The 18,697-nt window shown below is 36.9% G+C and overlaps 1 protein-coding gene across 1 annotated transcript in view; it reads left to right on the forward strand.

The window, feature by feature from the left end:
* The window catches only part of Rit2 (Ras like without CAAX 2), a 314,914-nt gene that overhangs the window by 111,983 nt on the left and 184,234 nt on the right, over positions 1-18,697 (forward strand). The window contains exon 3 of the mRNA XM_028762831.1: positions 7,183-7,256. Within this exon, the coding sequence (XP_028618664.1) occupies positions 7,183-7,256 (74 nt within the window). The remainder of the gene's footprint in view (positions 1-7,182; positions 7,257-18,697) is intronic.

An 18,697-nucleotide genomic window follows, 5' to 3' on the forward strand; every position in this document is an offset into this window, starting at 1 on the left:
CCTCTGAGAGAGGCGAATCCCAGGGGCATCAAGTCTGTTAGAGGATTAGGCATATCCTTTCCCACTGAGGTCAGACAAGGCAGTCCTCTGTTAAATAAGTGCTGGGGGCCCAAAACATTTTTAAAGACCATCTGTTGGTGCAACTCAATACATTTGCTTAGACACTAGGCACTGATTTCAGCTCCCAGTAAGAAGCAACAATAAAATACTTTACTCAAAGACAAAGAGACCTGTAAATTGTTTCCTTGACTTCTTTAAAGATTTTCTTAGCCCTGTTTGCAAAACACAGTGGATTCTGAGTCCCTGTTTACTACTGAAGGTGGAGAACACTTGTTTTCTGTATTCTTACTCTCTCCATCCTCATAGTTGGTTTAGCATACAAGCCCATGTTCTTGGGTCTTTGGTTTCAGCTCATTCACTTGTTTCTCTGTGCTTTCGACTTGTTTGAAGATTTTGAATATCTCATTGTCTATTGTGGAATGCTTCTGGACAGGTTTACATAGTCTGGCAGCTTATTAAAATGTAGGTTACCAACCCAGCCTTCCTCAACTAAGATTTGCATCTCAACAAGGTCTCCAGAAAAATATGCATTCCTGGAAATGTTTTAAAAACTACTTTAGCTTATTGTTCAAGAAACAAGCAAAAAAAAAATCAGTAAAAAAATTGTTTTTCCATTTGTAGAAATCTTATTTCTGCACCCCTTAAAGAGGCTAATAATTTAAGGATTCTCAAATTTCAGAGAACACAAATATGGAATTACTCATGTCATGTCCCTCTATGCTAAATTTATTTTGGGTGTATATACATGGTATTCAGTTGCTATAACTCTCATAGGCATTAACACATAAAACCACTTCACTTTTCTACTGTCTTTGAGAAGGAAATTAGAAGGAAATGATTGAACTCCTCCTCTCTTAGAATAGTCTCTTCAGGATTCTGCTCCCATCTTAATCCTCTCAAGTCTGGATGACTGTGTGCCTACTCTACTGTATTCACTGAATTCTGCATCTGCATTCAAGGCTGGCTCTTTCCCACCCGGTCCCATCATCTCTGCTTATCATTCTCTCAAGGCTGCAATCTACTTTCTTTACTGACAGCTTGTCTTGTGCAAAAGTAATCTCAGGAGATGCTTATGGCTAATAATGTGTTAATATTTGACCTCATTTGTAATTTTATTGGAAATTAAGTTGCTTATCTTAAAGGACTTATGAGCCAGGGTAGACTTTGGGGAATCATGTCACACCAGTGAGAGAATATTTGGGGATGTAACGGATCTTTGAAATCATATTGTAGTCTATCATCACAGAACATATTTATTAGTATTATCAGAAAAATTGCTTATTCAATGCAAATACTAAATATTAAGAAGTTAGCAGTATCTGAAATTGAATTGGCATAGACATTAGAAACTGAACAAAACATGATGAATAAGTAATACATGTCTTCATATAACATTATATGTCTTTGTGTTTTCTATATTTACAAAACTATTAAATTGGGCAAATTATATAACTGATTTTTTATTTCCTTATTTGTGTATAAGAGAGATAACAATTTATCATGATGTAAAAAGAATAAAATAACACAGTGAAAGAAAAATAAATGTATGATGTCTAGAATATTATAATATGCATCATAATAGAAAAGAAATACATATGCAAAAGTTTGTGAATATAACAATCCCCACCCTAAGAAAGTGAATAAAATACTCAATGTCTTGCCTACTTTTCCCTGGATAAGTTTTCATCTTTTAGTGGTTTGTTTAAACGCTTTCCTTGCTCTGGATATGAAGCTTTGTTGTTCTGTATAACTTATACCACAACATGGCTGGCAATTTTATCTTCAGATTTTATTGGTGGGCATCACAGGAACTTTGTAACCACATGTGTTTATCAGCCCAAGCCGAAAAGTCTGTAGGTCTTTGAGATTGACTATAAAATTGGTCATCATTTGTATGAAAAAAAAATCTGTATTTAAGCCCATTGTGTCTGGTGGGACCTCTGAAAGTCAGCTTTTATAAAGAGTAATAGTTTCATTTTTGCCTGTGGTGAGAGAAGTCTTGGTTCAGAATATTACCCACAAGTAGACTTCTGGACATTCCAATATACTGGCAGAGTCCTTGACTCTCAGTAGATAGTGCTAGCCCATTGAGCTTGATGTTAGTGTCAAGCACAGGACAGGGACAGGGTCATGGTATAAAATCCGCCAAAGACTGTTGGCAGACCCTCTTGGTGTGTGACAGTTTACTATCTTCACATCAGATATCATATCATCGAAAGGACATCTTCACTCTACCAGCAGGTGAATCTGGGCATTTCCAACTTTCCCTATAAGAATTTATCTTTATGTTAAAAAATAGGGAAACATTTTCAACTGGTGTGCACCTCAAATATAATCCTTGCAGATCTAAGTAAACCAGATTCCTTCCTCACTGTTACAATATGAGAAAATAATTTGAGCTGCCTTGTAGCTCCTGTGATACCCAGGATTCAGACCCTCATGACAGCATTACCTTAGCCATTTTATTGGTGGAGAAGGGCATCCTTTTACCATCACTATGTATTCTATACATTAAACCAAATATGCTTTTGAAATCCCTTTTCATAGACAATAACCTTAAATGTATTGAATGTTTTGCTGAATGTTTATGTTCAGGATAAGGGATAAGTCAGAATTTAAATAATTTACTTTCTCGCCTCTGAAGCCTAAGGCTTCCCTCCTTCTGTGTGAAGCCTTTGAGCACTAAGCCAAGCTCAGTAGTGAATCCCACCAGTGCTCTTTGCTTTCTGACTAAATAAATAAATAAATAAATAAATAAATAAATTTACTTCTAAGAGTTTGCCATTGAACACTTAGCAAGGCATAGCGTAATTGTCTGCCTTCTTTAATGCATTTTAAACTCCATGTGACTAGACACAACTGATGACTCACTTACTTACTTTTTTTTTTGTTTTTTACTTTTTTTTACTTTTCAACACTGTAGATATTGTTTGTGCTCATCAGAGTATGGAGTACATACTATATACCCAGATGTTCACTGAATTTAATATTGACAAGCATTTTGATGCAGAATTGTATAAAGTTGAATCAGCTGTGTTTAATCAGAATAGAAGAAGTCAGTACTGTCCATTTCTACTTTCTCTATATATGTGTATATACATGGAATATGCATGTGTACTCATTCCTTCACTTGTACAACAGACAAGACTTATGTAAGAAGACCTCTAAAAAAGATCTGAAAATACCTTAGGTGAGCCTTTGTATTATTTATTGTCTTTTAAAAACATTGGATCAACATAAAAGGGGGGACTTCTGCCCCTAGACCAAGCAGAGAGGGGCCACCTATAACCCCCTCTGACAGGCGATCTGAATTCTTGCTTAGGCTGCGAGGCTAAGCACCACAAGGGAATATAAATGAAAGTTAACCCATTGAACTGATCATGGGGTTCTCAATGGAGGAGTTAGAGTGAAGACTGAAGGAGCTGAAAGGGTTTGTGGCACCATGAGGAGAGCAACAATACCAACCAACCACAGCTCCCAGGGTCTAAACCACCAGCCTGGGAGCACTTAGTGGGGGATCCAGGGCTTCAGCTGAATATGTAAAAGTGGAGGGCCCTGCTGGGCATAGGTGGAAGAAGAGAACCTTGACCTCATGAAGGCTGGATGCCCCAGGGGGTGGGAATTTTGAGGGTGGGGAGGTGGGAGTGGGGGGGGTGTAGATAGAGGTTACATCCACAGAGAAGAAGGAGGAGGGGCGAGGGGATTGGGGGTTCCGAGGGGGTGGTGGGGGATGGGGTAAGGGGACAACATAGGAAATGTAAATAAATCATCCAATAAAAAAAAAAAATAAATGAAAGTTAAAAATATCTCTCTGGGTTCCCTGAGGGACAAGCCTGACTGCATAGGGGTTGATGTCAAAAGTATCCCCTCTCCAGGAAAAAGACTTCAGGATGAGTATAGCCCTCATGCCTCACTGGACAATGACAGGGGGACTGGTGCCATTGCAAGGTCCCCTTCAAATACTGGAGGTCAGGCCTCTATCCCCGCCTTCGCAAGTTTAGAATTACGACAGCCCTTCTATACTTAGAGAAGGGAGGAGATGTCAGGGGCAGCTCTGCTTACACACTGAAGGTCTAAAATCAGCCATAGGCCTAAAATCAGCAATAGGCCTGTCATACATGTATACTAACACCAAGTCTTGGGTCTCTGTGGAAAAACATTGAAACAGATGGCTATAAGCTATTGTAAACAGGCAGTTTTTGTGACAATTTACCAGCCTGAGTAGTCATAGACCTTGTAAATAGGTAGCCTTGGCAGACAATATCAACTTAGATAAGGTAAAGCGAGTCATAGGCAGAGTCATAGTGACTTGTCCCCTGAACCTTCACCCAGATGATACCTGGTCCTGAAAGATGTCTGTATTCCCCCTGAACACCCATACTCCAGTGTCATTCCCTTCCCCACATCCTGCCTTTCTGTGTTTATAACCCCTGTGTGAATGAATTACGATTTGAGAAAAAATAAATTATTTAAAAAAAATATTGGATCAACTATTGCTATCTTGGAAACACATATAGGCTCAAAGTTATAGAAAAACAATTTCAGTGAAATATGAACTATATAATTTTGTTTGAGCAGTAATCATGAAAGAAGTATTCAAGTATTATAATATGTTAAAATCACATACTAAAAATTCAATAATATTTTCTCAATTATATACTTTATGGCTTTAAATGACCTCAATATTTACAACTAAAATATTTTTAAATTAGTTAAATAAATACACATCTTTTCAGGAAAGAGTTAAAAGGTCTATTTTCCAGAATACTTTGTTTTCTACACTAGCCAAAACAATATATTTGATGATTATTGGAAATATATGCTGTTAAATCCTGCATGGTCTTCTGATTGGTAAATATCCATTTATTTATGTACAGTCAGAAATAGCACATGTGGTTTAAGTTTCATATAGTGTGGCTAATTATTCACATAATAGTGTTTCTTGAATTTGATTTGTGCTTTCTTGTTTCCAACGCACTATGACATGTGCTATTCTGTTGAGCCTCAGAAGGTACAGTTATTTACACCTTACAAACAAGTTAAGTGGCTTTTGCCAACACAGCATGCCTATGTTGTGATAGATTAAAAGCTTTAATACAGGTCTTTATTATTTTAGTTTGTAAAATTCTTCTGTAGAAGCAGAGTGAAGAGAAGATTCTGTCTCATGTTAAACATCCACATTTTGAGATGTATTTTAAGGTGGTAGGAGTCTCCATGAGTGCAGTCCTATCGTCCTTTCTGTTCAAAGAATGTAGCAGGCAGCAGTGATCATTTCTGCCTAAAGAAGCATTGTGTACATTTAGTCTTTTGCTTGGGAAGGTAAATGAGCTGACTTCAGATAGGCACTATAGGCAGATGGTTGAAATTCAGGCAACTGTTTATATGCATTCAAAAGAGTGTTTCTGACAGTATGTTTCTGCATGGGTAGCCTCAAAGGGAGTGGATGAATGGGAACTGAAAGCAAGGTTGTTTATAGAGAAAAAATGAAAGGGCTTAGTTTCTATTCAGGCCAGGAAGATGACCTAGATTTCCCATACTAGAATGTATTCATAGATGGACTTGAAAAAAAAATTAGTTCTGTGGCCTGATTTTAGTTCCAGCCCATTCCTATCTATTCTTTCTGAAGAGGTTTTCTGATCTCAAAAGAGGTCCTGTTTAATGTGTGTCCCAGGTGCTGGCTTGTCACAGCATTGGATGATCACAGAGGGTATTCCAGCCTTACTCAGCACCTCAACCCCAGGAGGCTGTTTCCCTGGACTTTAAGTTTAAATAAACAAACATGAAATCTGAGGCTTGCTTATGATCCTTGCTTCATAGAACACTCCTCAGAGTAACCGTGTGTCTCTCAGGAGACTGAAAAAATAGCCCTACACCCATCCAAATGTAAAAATAATTCCACAGATACTCTTCTTATAAGAGAGAGACCAGTGACTGAAAAGAGTAATAGGACACAAAATAGAAAATTCTTATGATTGCTCACGTGTTGAGTGTGTTTTGGGTTCTATGTCAATGCACATCACACATGTGTGTGATTGAGTGCACATCTGTGTCTTCCTAGCTCCCAGGACAAACAAGCTTATAATTTGTGGGAGGTTCCAAGAATGCAAATTGGAAAAAGCATCTCCTATGGTTGATCATTTCTGCTTTATGAATAAAGATATTTTAAAATAATTCATCTGTCCAGTTGTGGTTTAGAAACAGCTGCATGGTAATTTTTGATATCTCCAAAGTGATTCTCTAAAAGCTTTTGGCAATGGATTTGTTGGTCCCTTCTTTACAATGTGACCAGTGAACAAGGCAAAACATGAACTTTGGGAATCTATGAGCTCAAGGTCCAGGAATGGCCAGATGGCATTAACCCACTGTTACATTTAAACAGACTGCAATATGTGTAATGGGTTAAGCACCATAAAAGCATACACGGATGTAAATAATGCTTCATATTCAGAGGCCTTCGGAGCTTCAGACCCAGGAAAACATGTTAGTTATCCTTATTCAACGATCGATGGACATATTTACTCTATTTTTCCTTTACTGAAAATGTGGTGCTTTTCTGCCTTTCTTCTCTCAGAAAATATCAAAGCTATCTTCTCAGCTCTGAATAGGAGAAATTTAAAGGCTTCTACAATGCTGTAACCTCTGCCTATGGTAACATATGTAAGCATGCAATGCCAAATCCAATATCATGATGTTTTTCATGTGCACTTTTGCTTTTTGTTTACATATATCTGCTTAATTTTATGTGTAGAATGTTTTTGTTTCCATGCATATATGTGCACCATGTGTGGGTCTGGTGCCTACAGAAGTCAGAAGAGAGCATCATATCCAACGTACCTGGAATTTGAAATGGTTGTGAGCTATCACAAGGGTACTGGAAAAAGAAATTGGGATTTCTGGAAGAACAAAGGTTCTTAAACACCAAGCTATATTTTTAGCCACAGTGTTATAGTCTAAGACATTTGAAAGTTTTACTATCAACCATGTTATATTCTTTGCTTTCTTGATTCTTTATTTAAACAGCACATCAGCTAGTAACTTAGAATGTGTTTTTACAAAATTTCAAATTAAACACAGCTTTTCTATAGGATGAACATAAACAAAATCTTTTCCTATGTCTTGCAGAAGATGCTTATAAAACCCAGGTGAGGATTGACAATGAGCCTGCTTACTTAGACATCTTGGACACTGCCGGTCAGGTAGGTAATGTGGTTTTTTTAAAAAAATAATAATTGTTTTAATTTTAAAATTATAATTACATCATTTCCCCTTTTCTTCCTTCTCCCTAGCACCTCCCACATATTCCACCCCATTCTCTTTATGAGTCTTCCTTCTAGTTGTTGCCTGGATATGTCTAGTGAACCTCAGCAAGCTCAGATAATTTTGTGTTTAAACTCATCCACACTGATTGTAAAATAGATGACTTAACACTTCAAACAGGAGAACATCTTTGCAATATTTTAAAGATGAGAAAGAATTGACTTTAAAATGTGATTCAGATTTAAAATTTTCCTTGATAGTCAAAGTATTAAATTGTGTATTAAAATACCACATTGCCAATGGAATTATAAAATTAAGAAAGTAGTTTGTTACTCTTTATGCAAATGTAAAAATGCTATTTGGAGTCAGGAGAGGGAGGAGTGTCTATAATTTTCAAGAAATAACATGAATGTAAACAGAATAAAGATACTCTATAATAATTATGAGAAAATACATCATAGATACAATATGCCAAAGTTCTTTCTGCGTAGGAAGTTGGAAGCTTTATTTAGCTTCATACTTTTCAGATAATTGTTAAAATAAACTCTTGTGTTGAGCTCCAGCTGCAATCCATATAAATTGTAAATAAGCAGAATAATTAGGAAGGACTAAATATGAAAATTTTAATGCAACATAACACATACAAAAACAAACCCTGAAACACAAGGAAAGAGATCCATATGCATAATGGTACTTATGAATATAAAGAAAACAGAAATCATGGTGAGTGGAAATGTCTGTACTTTGGTGGGACAGGCAGCTATCCTCAGGGCATACTAAATAAAAAACAAAGCTTACCTATTGTCTTAGAATTTTATTGCTGTGAACAGACACCATGACCAAAGCAACTCTTATAAGAACAACATTTAATTGGGGCTGACTTACAGGTTCAGAGTTTCAGTCCGATATCATCAAGGTAGCAACATGGCAGCATCTAGGTAGGCATAGTTCATGAGATGCTGAGAGTTCTACATCTGAAGGCTGTTAGCAGAATACTGACTTCCAGGCAGCTAGGATGAGGGCCTTAAACAACACACTCACAGTGACACACCTACTTCAACAAGGCCACATCTCTTAATAGTGCCACTCCCTAGGCCAAGTATATACAAAGCATCACACCTGTATTTTTTGAGAAGAAAGCTGTATGGAGTGAAGCAGGATTCAGTTGTAGCAGTTCACGTGTCTAGAGTGCAAGTGGTCCATAGTCTCCCTACTGGAGACTTCATATATATAAGTGAAAATTAGTAAATCTGCTAACATCATCAGTGGGAAGACATTTCATCCCAAAGCAATTTTAGGCTGGAAAAGTGATATTTTGTAGTGGCAAAAAGGAAACATTTTTACAATTCTGATTTTAATATTAAAGCAATTCTGGATCACAGCAGAAATCATTAGGGTTTAATCTCTATGTTATGGACATGGTAGTTTTCCTTCTATTCTTGTTTTTGAACTTAAAGATCTTAAAACTTAAATATAGAAGTTACAGAGCTGTGTTTGATTCCAGCACCAGAAAAATTTTAAACAAGTTTAATTTTTTAATCTCTTTTGTATAGCTACTTATGAATGACTACAGAAATTAGAGTGTTGATAGTGAGAAATTCACTAGAATTGAAAATCGATTTCTGTTTTATGAATTGTATGGTAACAAACTCATTTGTTTCTAGGGACTTTGGACAATGAACTGATGGGTGAATTTCTAAAGACTTTGGAGATATTAAAATGTAAATTTATCTCAATTATTCAAAAGGGCATTTTTATGTAGAGAAAAATAGACTTTTTCCTGGGAATCTGGAAGCCTAATTGGAGAAAAACAGAACATGCTAAATTCCAGTTAAAGAAATGAGACTGTTTTTTAAATTATAATAATCTTCAGCTACCCAAATAGTTACTTTGATGAACCAACTCAGAATAACTGAAAATTTCTGTTACAACTATGTTTTATAGAATGTGTTTCCTTTATTTGTTGAATACAGTGGTTGTTTCTCATCTTCTGTACAGACTTGGCAATGTCAATACAGACTATTGTTTGTGGGGTGGGAACTTGTTTGTGAAGTGTCTAGGGATGTTCTGTTATTTCCTCAAAAACATGTCTCAGGTGGCTCCTGGTCTAGAGAAAAGAATGGAGCAGGGTGTAGACTTAAACCTATGAACAGTGCCAATAAGATCCAGCTTCACCAAGATCTGTTCCCATTGCTACACAACTTGTAAACTAGAAATCATAGCATTATTGCTTCAGCCTTTGTCATATGCTGGTACCATATAGCTGACAAATGTGGCATTTAATGGATTTGTTCAGTATAAATGGAGATATAGAATAGTCCAGATCTGTGGGTAAAGTGGTGTACAATGGAACATAAATCTGAGACTTCAAAACTGATAATATTGAGAAACTTGAGGGTGTTAAGGGTGTTAAATCTATACACCATTACATACTTGTAAAGCCAGGTATTAACTGTTGCCAAACATAGGAGAAGTACGTACGGCTAAGCAGATGGTGATATGTTGGCTTTTACACTATTATTAAACCTGCTCACTCAGGAGGTGGTCCATGCAGTTGATTTAACAGAAATTATATCCCGGTAGGGGACTGGAAAGAACTATTGAAGTATTTTAATAATGTCACATTCTTGATTTTGATAACATTAATTTCCATATTGGTCAAAATTTATTAATTGTACAATAAACCTAGAAGGGTGATAGAAAAGCTATCATTAATGTTATTACCTGGAATTTGAGTATCACGGTTTGCAAACTAGTGAAGGGCTGTCCTCTTAGAGGCAACATGGAAGGCCACATCCAGCTTGCTTTGTGATGATGTCTGAAGAGGAGAAAAAAGACAAGCTCTTTTCTACTCATTTCAATGGAGGACACTATGATGAAATACAGATCAACAAGGAAGGCCTAACATTTAATTAACCCAGGTCTTATGAAAATAAAAACTTCACAGAACAAAGATACATCTGGAAATTCAAGGAAACCTTGAATTCTTTTTCCTCCTTCAACATCCAAAGCTTTTTTATTTACACTTAAGATCCAGGGTTAGTTTTTGTAGCCTCAGCTGGCCCTTTAGCTTCAGCTCTTTCGAGGACCAGATAGGAGCACAGCGCCTCGGCCTCTGGGAGACTCCAGGGCCAGCTGGTCTGAGGTGAGGATCTTACCCCTAGCTTTGGGGATGTGACTTTGGGCAGGATGCTCACCCGCAGTGCACACAGGTTCAGCTTGAGCACTTTCAGAATCCTCACATCATCTGTGACCATCCCCACAGCCTCAGTGGTTTTGTTGTCTCTGCCATGAAGCTTCATCTTTCTGATCATCCGGGATAGGGACAGAGATGACTGGTTAGTGTGATTCATAAATTACCCTTTCAGCACTACCTGATTCAAGGCAGAGTTGATCCCTGGCCAGAAACCTGTACAGCTTGACTAACAGCCACAGGTAGATGTCCTGACTCTGGAGCTCCTTGCGCTGAACCTTTGATCCTTGTGGTGAATGTCAACACCCACGACGGCACCTTCTGCTTGGCCAGATTCAGAAAGACTCAAACATTGTATTCTTACGCTTAGATTTGTTGGCAAGTGGACAGCTGTGCCGAGAATGGTTGGTCATAAATAGGGTGGAAGCTAGACTAAGGTAAAGAAAGTAGAATCTAAACTCATGTAGAGTCCTTCTGGCCTCTCCTACCAACATCTCATTCTCCTGTGATTACGCAGGGTCCATGCCATGTATAGATCTTCAAGTGACAGTGAGCTCAGCCTACCGCATGGCTTCCTGCAGAAGAACCCTCATGGTGGAAAGAAAGTGGATTCCTGAAGTTATCCTCTGGACCCCCAAATGTGCTTCACAGCACATTCAAACTCCCATTTTGATAAAAGAATAGGAGAGAAGATCAAACAAATTACTTTGTTTCTGTAGATTTGACTATTTCCAAAATGCTGTGCTTGGGCTTAGCATGAACTTCCCTTTACCCCACGCTACAAAGTAGAAACTCTATAGGTATTTACAGCACCAACACATCTCAAATTAAGGAAGATTTTTAATCCATCTTTCTTCTAGGGTTTGAGTTAGTATTTTAATGCTCAGTTTTCCCACAATTGCTCAAGAAACGTGTTTGGCTTCTCCTTGTTTTAGGTATTGTGTTTCTAAAAGCAACCAGTCTACAGACAACTATAATATTTAGAAGGAGTTTTCTAGAAACAAACTAAAACATTCCTGACTATAGCTATATACTGGCTTTAGGAGCATCTGCTGAAAAAAATATATTTTGGAGTTGGAGTATTTGAGACTCAAGGAAGATTAAATGCTTTTTCAATCAAATCTTGTGCATTTGACTTGGAAGCAATTTCAGACTCAGAGATAATCACACTTTTATTTTTACCTCTTTTACGAAATAGTATAGCATCAAGGACTTCATAAAGAATGAAAGAAACAACAACAACAAAACAAACAAAAAATTTAGGATGTCTCCATCCTCAAACTCTAAGGTTTGGAACAATGAGGCTTCCATGTTATAAAAGGTAGCCAATAGTGAGACAGGCTTCAGTAGAATTAGGCAAATCTTGTTAATGAGCTCCCTGAGATACCTACAATGTGTCAGTTAAAAACAAGGGAGTTACATATGGTTTTAAATGAAAGTCCAAACACGTGTAGCAAATATAGACTATGTTTATTGAATCATGGTCATCCTTATGAGTAAGAATGAAAATAGTCTCCAATACCATTGGTACTTTTCCTATGCTATTCTACCTAGTAACCAAAACTATTAATATGCTATTATATCAAGTAACTGAAACAAGACTTGGAAAGGGCCATGAGCTTGGCTGCTACAGGGGTCTACCTACTGTGGAGCAACAGGAAGCACAGTTTTATCTGGTTTACTCTCACCAGCTCTGCAGTCTGAGGGGGCCTCCAGCCATTGTGAACCTAATTTACTCCTCTGTGAAATGAGAGAACCCGACTTGATCTCTGAGGTGCCATCCAAATTTAAAGCTCTGTAATTTTCTCAATCACTGCTGGCTTGACAGAGGCATAATTCTTCTATTAACGTTTTAATAGCCTGTTAGGCTCCAACTTTTAACTGTGTGTGTTGGTGTCTAATGCTCACAGAGAGGCTTTAGGGCATGGCCTTTTCCCTGAGAATCATCTCACGCTACAGATTGTTGTGGATTCTTTAGAGATTGGGAAATGGGATACGAGCTAGAAGTGCCCTAAAATGGGCATAAAATTTTGAGATGGCTACAATGTTCCTTTAGATAATTAAGACACCCGTCACCATGTCCTGAGGTCAGTGCAGGAGACCTAACCCTTCAGTCAGCTCTTATTGTGTGTTGGTAGTTCTGGTCATTGCACAGATGCTTAGTAGCTTTCTCAGTTAATCGATACAACTTCATATGAGAAACACAAGCAGAAGAAGACAGACTTTGGAGAATTTAAGTATACTCCCTAAGAAGGACTGTGGTAGCTTTTCATTCTGCAAGGATGCTGTTAGAGCCATCTGTGATGTACTGGTTACTTTGACAACCAGCTTTCCCCACTTAATCAGGAGGTTTAGAGACCAACATTTCAGCAGTTCCTATAGTAAACAGTTTGACAATTTAAGTTTAGATCAAGAGAAGGTAATTTCAAAACACAAGACTAAATACCACGCCCACACATACACAGATTAGGGGCTACTCAGTATTAGTAGAGTCTTTGCCTATCATCCATAAGATCCTAAGTTAAATCCCAACCACTCTAGGAAAAAACAAAACCAAACCAAAATATAAAGTTGTTTAAGAGTATTAGCACTTTGTTTTAAATGCTTGTGTTTCTATAGTTGGCTAGATGCAATAATGAAATTTACAAATATCACCATTAAACTTTCAAAAATATAATCAAGATTTACATGACTTGCTACAGGAAATAAAATGTGTATAATTAAAAATATTTGCAAGTTAACTACTTTTAAACTGTTTTTATTCAGGGGTAAAATCATCTACACTATTAACTGTAGAAGATGTACATAATAACCATGCATGTCTGTGAGTAATGTGCTCCCTTAATGTGATTATTTGGTCTCTAATATATTTGCAACATTAGATTTTGCATATTGAGATTAAAAATAAGCTAAAAAACACCCTGAAGTTCTTGGATTTGAAGAATTTACACTTTTATTTTTTGTGCATTAAGAAGGAATTAGACTAAAAATTGAAGAAAGAAATATTTCATCGCATATTTCAAGCCTACAATCTCTTTATCTTTCTCTTATACTTAATTTCACTATGAAATCCTGCTTTAAGTACAAATTACTTGATAGTGTAATACACAGAACATTAATATTTATCTATTTATCATGTGCATCTTAGTTGATATTTGGTAATTTTTAGCATTAAAACTGCCAAATTAAAAAAAAAACATGATCTATAGTTTGCATAAAATATTCAGTAAAATGTTAACTAAGATTTTATTAGTGTTGAGCTCAAGGTGTTATGTGCACTAATCAAGTACTTCCTCAACTGTGCAGCACATCAGGCCCTGTCAAAATTCGGTAAAGCATACTTTTGATAGAAATGTCTGATAGTTAGAATTTCTTTTATAATTCACTCATAATTCATGTCTCAGACTCCTGACAGCAACTGACATGGTGCAATCAGCTCAGGATTCCACTGTGGAGGGTGATGGCCAAGTGTGTTCAGTGGTCAGTGCTGGGCACTGTGCATAGAATTGTCACTGAGGAACGCCCCCACTCAAACGCTTTAGATAATATAGAAAAGTGTTAAAATTCATGTAAATGGCTATAACTGTGACTCCTAGAATGCTGGCTGCCATAGAGACTACATATTTCACTCTTCACTGTTCACAAATTCAGCACACTATGATTCACAAATGGCTTGACCAAGGCCTAGTGGCTGCTAACAGGGATGAGAGATCTTTGCTTTTTATTCATGAGCTATACCTGGAATCCTGTCAGGATGTATCTATTTACCTCCCCTGAAAGCAATCTCCTCTAAAATGAATAGCACTGTGATATCGGTAAGTGGCACTTCCTACAATTTGTGATTTGTTTTAATTTTTCAATATAAATAATTTTTTTTGTTTTGTTTTTTTTTTTTGGTTTTTCAAAACAGGGTTTCTCTGTATAGCCCTGGCAGTCCTGGAACTCACTCTGTAGACCAGACCAGCCTCGAACTCAGAAATCCGCCTGCCTCTGCCTCCCAAGTGCTGGGATTAAAGGCGTGCGCCACCACTGCCCGGCTAAGTAATGTTATTATGAAGGTATTTAGTTAAAAACTAATCTAGAATATCATGAGAACAATGGGTCATACATACAGAATAGTAAATCTCAAAAAGTAGTATAACTGGAACAATTTTTATCACTAGTCTTTTCTGTTAGTTTCTTTATATTATTTTATAGAGTTTCAAGCCTTTGGAGATTTTTTTGTTGTTGTTTTGTTTTGGTTTTTTTTTTTTGAGTTCTGACATGCTAAGCATAGTCTGCATATTGATGAATTGAAAATGTGATTATACTATCTAAATGAATTACTTCCTAATTAACATCTATATAAATGTTTGAATTACCAAGAACTATTGGTTTACTCCATAACATTTGTAACCTCAGCATTTTCTTATGCAGGGGCAACATAATTAAGAATAATTAAGTAAATGAGAAATTCAGTGACATACATGGTCACATGGCTTGAATTCTTCTAATATCTGACTGTAATAGGTTCTATAGCATTAATTTTTATTGTATTTATTTATAATATTTATATTTATAAATATTTATTGTTTCTAAGACTCACTTTTTTCTCATCCAAAGTAAGACTCTTGGAGTAAATAGTATTTACACATTTTATGTTCTACTATCAAGTCATTATTCTCAACACTAGTTTATTATTTCTGCAATGAGGAAGTCAGTAGTGGAAAATAATTACATTTTCTGAACAGTTCTAAAACATGTAACAAATGTACATGTTTTAAAATGTCTCTTCATGTTTTCAATTTTTTTAACTTCTTTTTTTTTTTAGAAGAAAGAGGATGTATTGGATAGTTAAGATAAAATGCTACTATTACATTGTAAAGCTAGTTCACAATTATGTTTTAAGGAAAATACCTTTTCTTTTTCTTAAACAAAATGTTAATCACAGAAGGATGCATTAGGGCTCATTCCATGTTCTTTGTAGGATAGCAACAGTATTATGCCAACAATTCATTATTTCCTTTTAGAGTGACATAGCATGATAAGGAGTCAGGATGTTTGGAGTTTTGTGCATATCTTGGATGCCAAGAAATGCTTGCTGACAGGAGCCAGATATAGTTGTCTCCTGAGAGGCTCTGCCAGAACCTGACAAATACAGATGAGGATGCTCACAGCCAACCATTGGACTGAGCACAGAGACCTCAATGGAGGAGTTATGGGAAGGACTGAAGGAGCTGAAGGTGCTTGTAACCCCATAGGAAGAACAACAATATCAACCAACCAGACTCCCCAGAGCTCCCAGGGACTAAACCACCAATCAAAGAGCACACATGGAGGGACCCATGGCTTCAGCCACACATGTAGCAGAGGATGGCCTTATTGTGGGAGGAGAGGCCCTTGGTCCTGTGAAGGCTTGATGCCCCACTGTAGGGGAATGCATGGGCAAGGAAGTGACAGTGGGTGGGTGGGGAAGCACCCTCATAGAATCAGGGGGAGGGATGGGATAGAGGGTTTGCAGAGGGGAAACCAGGAAGGGGGATAACATTTGGAATATAAATAAATAAAATATACAAAGAAGAAGAAAAAGGAGGAGGAGGAGGAGGAGGAGGAGGAGGAGGAGGAGAAGGAAGAAGAAGGAGAAGGAGAAGGAGAAGGAGAAGGAGAAGGAGAAGGAGAAGGAGAAGAAGAAGAAGAAGAAGAAGAAGAAGAAGAAGAAGAAGGAGAAGAAGGAGAAGAAGAAGGATGAGGAGGAGGAGGAAGAAGAGAAGAAGAAGAGGAGGAGGAGGAGGAGGAGGAAGAGGAGTTAAGAGGAAGGAAATTAGAACACTGACTGGCTTTTGGAGCTTAATTAAAGTACTAAGAAAAAGTGCTGGTTTTATGTTCTAGTATAGTTAGAGTCACCAATGCTTCATGGGGTAGAAGTTTGGTCAGTAAAGAGATAGCATGAGGAAGAGGTGAGATCTTTAAAAGGTAGACCCCTAGCCTTGGAAGGCCATGACCTTAAGGATGTTGATGCTGGCTTATCGGGATGGGTTAGTTCTTCTGATGGAAACCTGATATGAACAGGTCACAAATGGATCTTTCTGGCCTCTGGCTTATGGACTCATCCTTTAATCTTCTCCTCATAAATCTTCCACTGCCATATCATTTTCTTTGTTGTGATATCCCTAGTGAATGTTCAATGCCATATTCTTAGACCACAAATGCTATATGTTCTTTAAAAATTAAATATAGAACCCGAGGTATTTTAACAAAGCAATAAAAATTAGACCACAATATGGTAATTGATGATCCAGAAATAATGATATTAATATGTTTGGACTGACATACACTTCAAATTGCATAGAAAGAATTCAGCTGAAAAACCAACAAGAAAATATCACAGTCTTTGAATTTGAGAATAGTAAATTTAATTTAAAGATTTTATTTTTAAAATTTTGCTTCATAATTTAGAATTAAAGAATGTCTCATTCCATAAAAATAGAATGATTGTTCCAATGAACCAAGCAGTAGAACCTGACTTTAAAGGCAGAAAAACACACCAAACCAAACCGAACCAAACCAAACCAAACCAAACCAAACCAAACCAAACCAAACCAAACCAAACCAAACCAAACCAAACCAAACCAAATCGACAAATCTGAGATGCAGATGGAAAATTGACTGGTTGCTTTAGAATTGCTTTTCTACCTCAGGTAAGGTTCCTTCTGATTGGTTGATGTGAATTTGATTGGCATTTGTTTCTGTTTCTGAAAACTGGTCCATTTCAGAATCAAGTGTAATTTTATGGTACAGAACAGAGGTAATGTTTTAGTTTGACCGGTTCTGCAGGAGCCCAGGGTGAAATATCAGCTTAAATAGAAGTCTATAAATCATTAACATCGCACACATGTTTAGTTAACATCATTTCTAAATTTAAGTAAGTCTATTGGCTTTCTTCATGAACTTAAGTTTTTAAATGAAAAATTATGTCTTTTTTGTGTCTGTATTTGCTGACTTGATGGATATTTTGTGATATTTCTTAGTTATATAATTGTTCAGTTAATGATGAAAAAATACTATAGTCAAAATTGTGTATGGTGGTGGTAGTGGTGGAAGTGCTGGTGGTGGTGGTGAAGGTGAATTTCTAGAAACTAATATTCTATTAAAACTATTCTTATTGGTAAGAATCCTCAAAGGGCCTGGATATTGCACTTGAAGTCAGGAATTTGCGATACAAATTTCTTCATTAGAAATCAATTCTGCAATTAGGCAGCAGAGTGCGAAAAATGGTCTCATTCAAGAAATTGTGTTATTTGCTGGACCAGCTACCACTAACTAGCATGCTGATTTTAACACCAATGAGAAACTGGAAACAAATGGCCCCAAAGAGTTTGAAAATATATTGTCCCAGAGCAATTAAATACCTTAAAAGCATGTAAGAGTTTCTTCTGATCAATAGAGCTTGATGAGTAGTCTCAGTGAGGGGCTCTTCTGGACAATGTGTTAACTTAGCTGTGTACCAGAATCCTCTAAATTCTGAATGTAGACAGAGACGATAATGAACATCTCACATAAAGTTTACTCTTGGGTGTAGGGAGACCACATTCTTGAGGCAGTTTGAAACTACAAGGAGCACACCTGCCAGGCAAATCAGAATCCTTGATATTACTGAGAAATCTAGAGCCAGTTGCTCTCCTGTCAGGCTGCTGATCCAGGAATCTGCACCCTGTCTTCCACACTGAAGCAAAACTGTCTGTCTCTGAAAGAGTCTAAAGATAAGCACGGCTTCATTTTCTGAACATATTACTTCTCTTGAGTAGCTCTGGCAGTTATCTGGAATCTTATAGCTCATTATCCTGAATACTGTTCCATCATCTTAAATAAATTCAAGTTTCAAATGGAAGATAAACTATCTAATGGAACATTGAAATATATTTATATCAGTAATATTTTAATGGAACTATAAACTGAGTACTCTCCAGGAGAAAAATAGTTTTAAAACCATTTAAAATGATTTCTCCTCCCATTTATGGTTAGCTTATTTTTGTATTTTTAATGATCTTTTGTGATTCAGGAAAGCCCCACTTAGGACAAAATGCAAAGTGCTAATTATTTCTCTTTGCAAACACCCAGCTTTGTCTTCAAATCAAGCTTCTATTCCGAGAAAGCCCAATGTGCTTTCCTGGTAGAAGAATTGAATATTATTTCAGATAGGTTTCGGAT

The sequence above is a fragment of the Grammomys surdaster genome, unplaced genomic scaffold, assembly GCF_004785775.1.
Source record: "Grammomys surdaster isolate TR1022 unplaced genomic scaffold, NIH_TR_1.0 135, whole genome shotgun sequence".
NCBI classification, from domain to species: Eukaryota; Metazoa; Chordata; class Mammalia; order Rodentia; family Muridae; genus Grammomys; species Grammomys surdaster.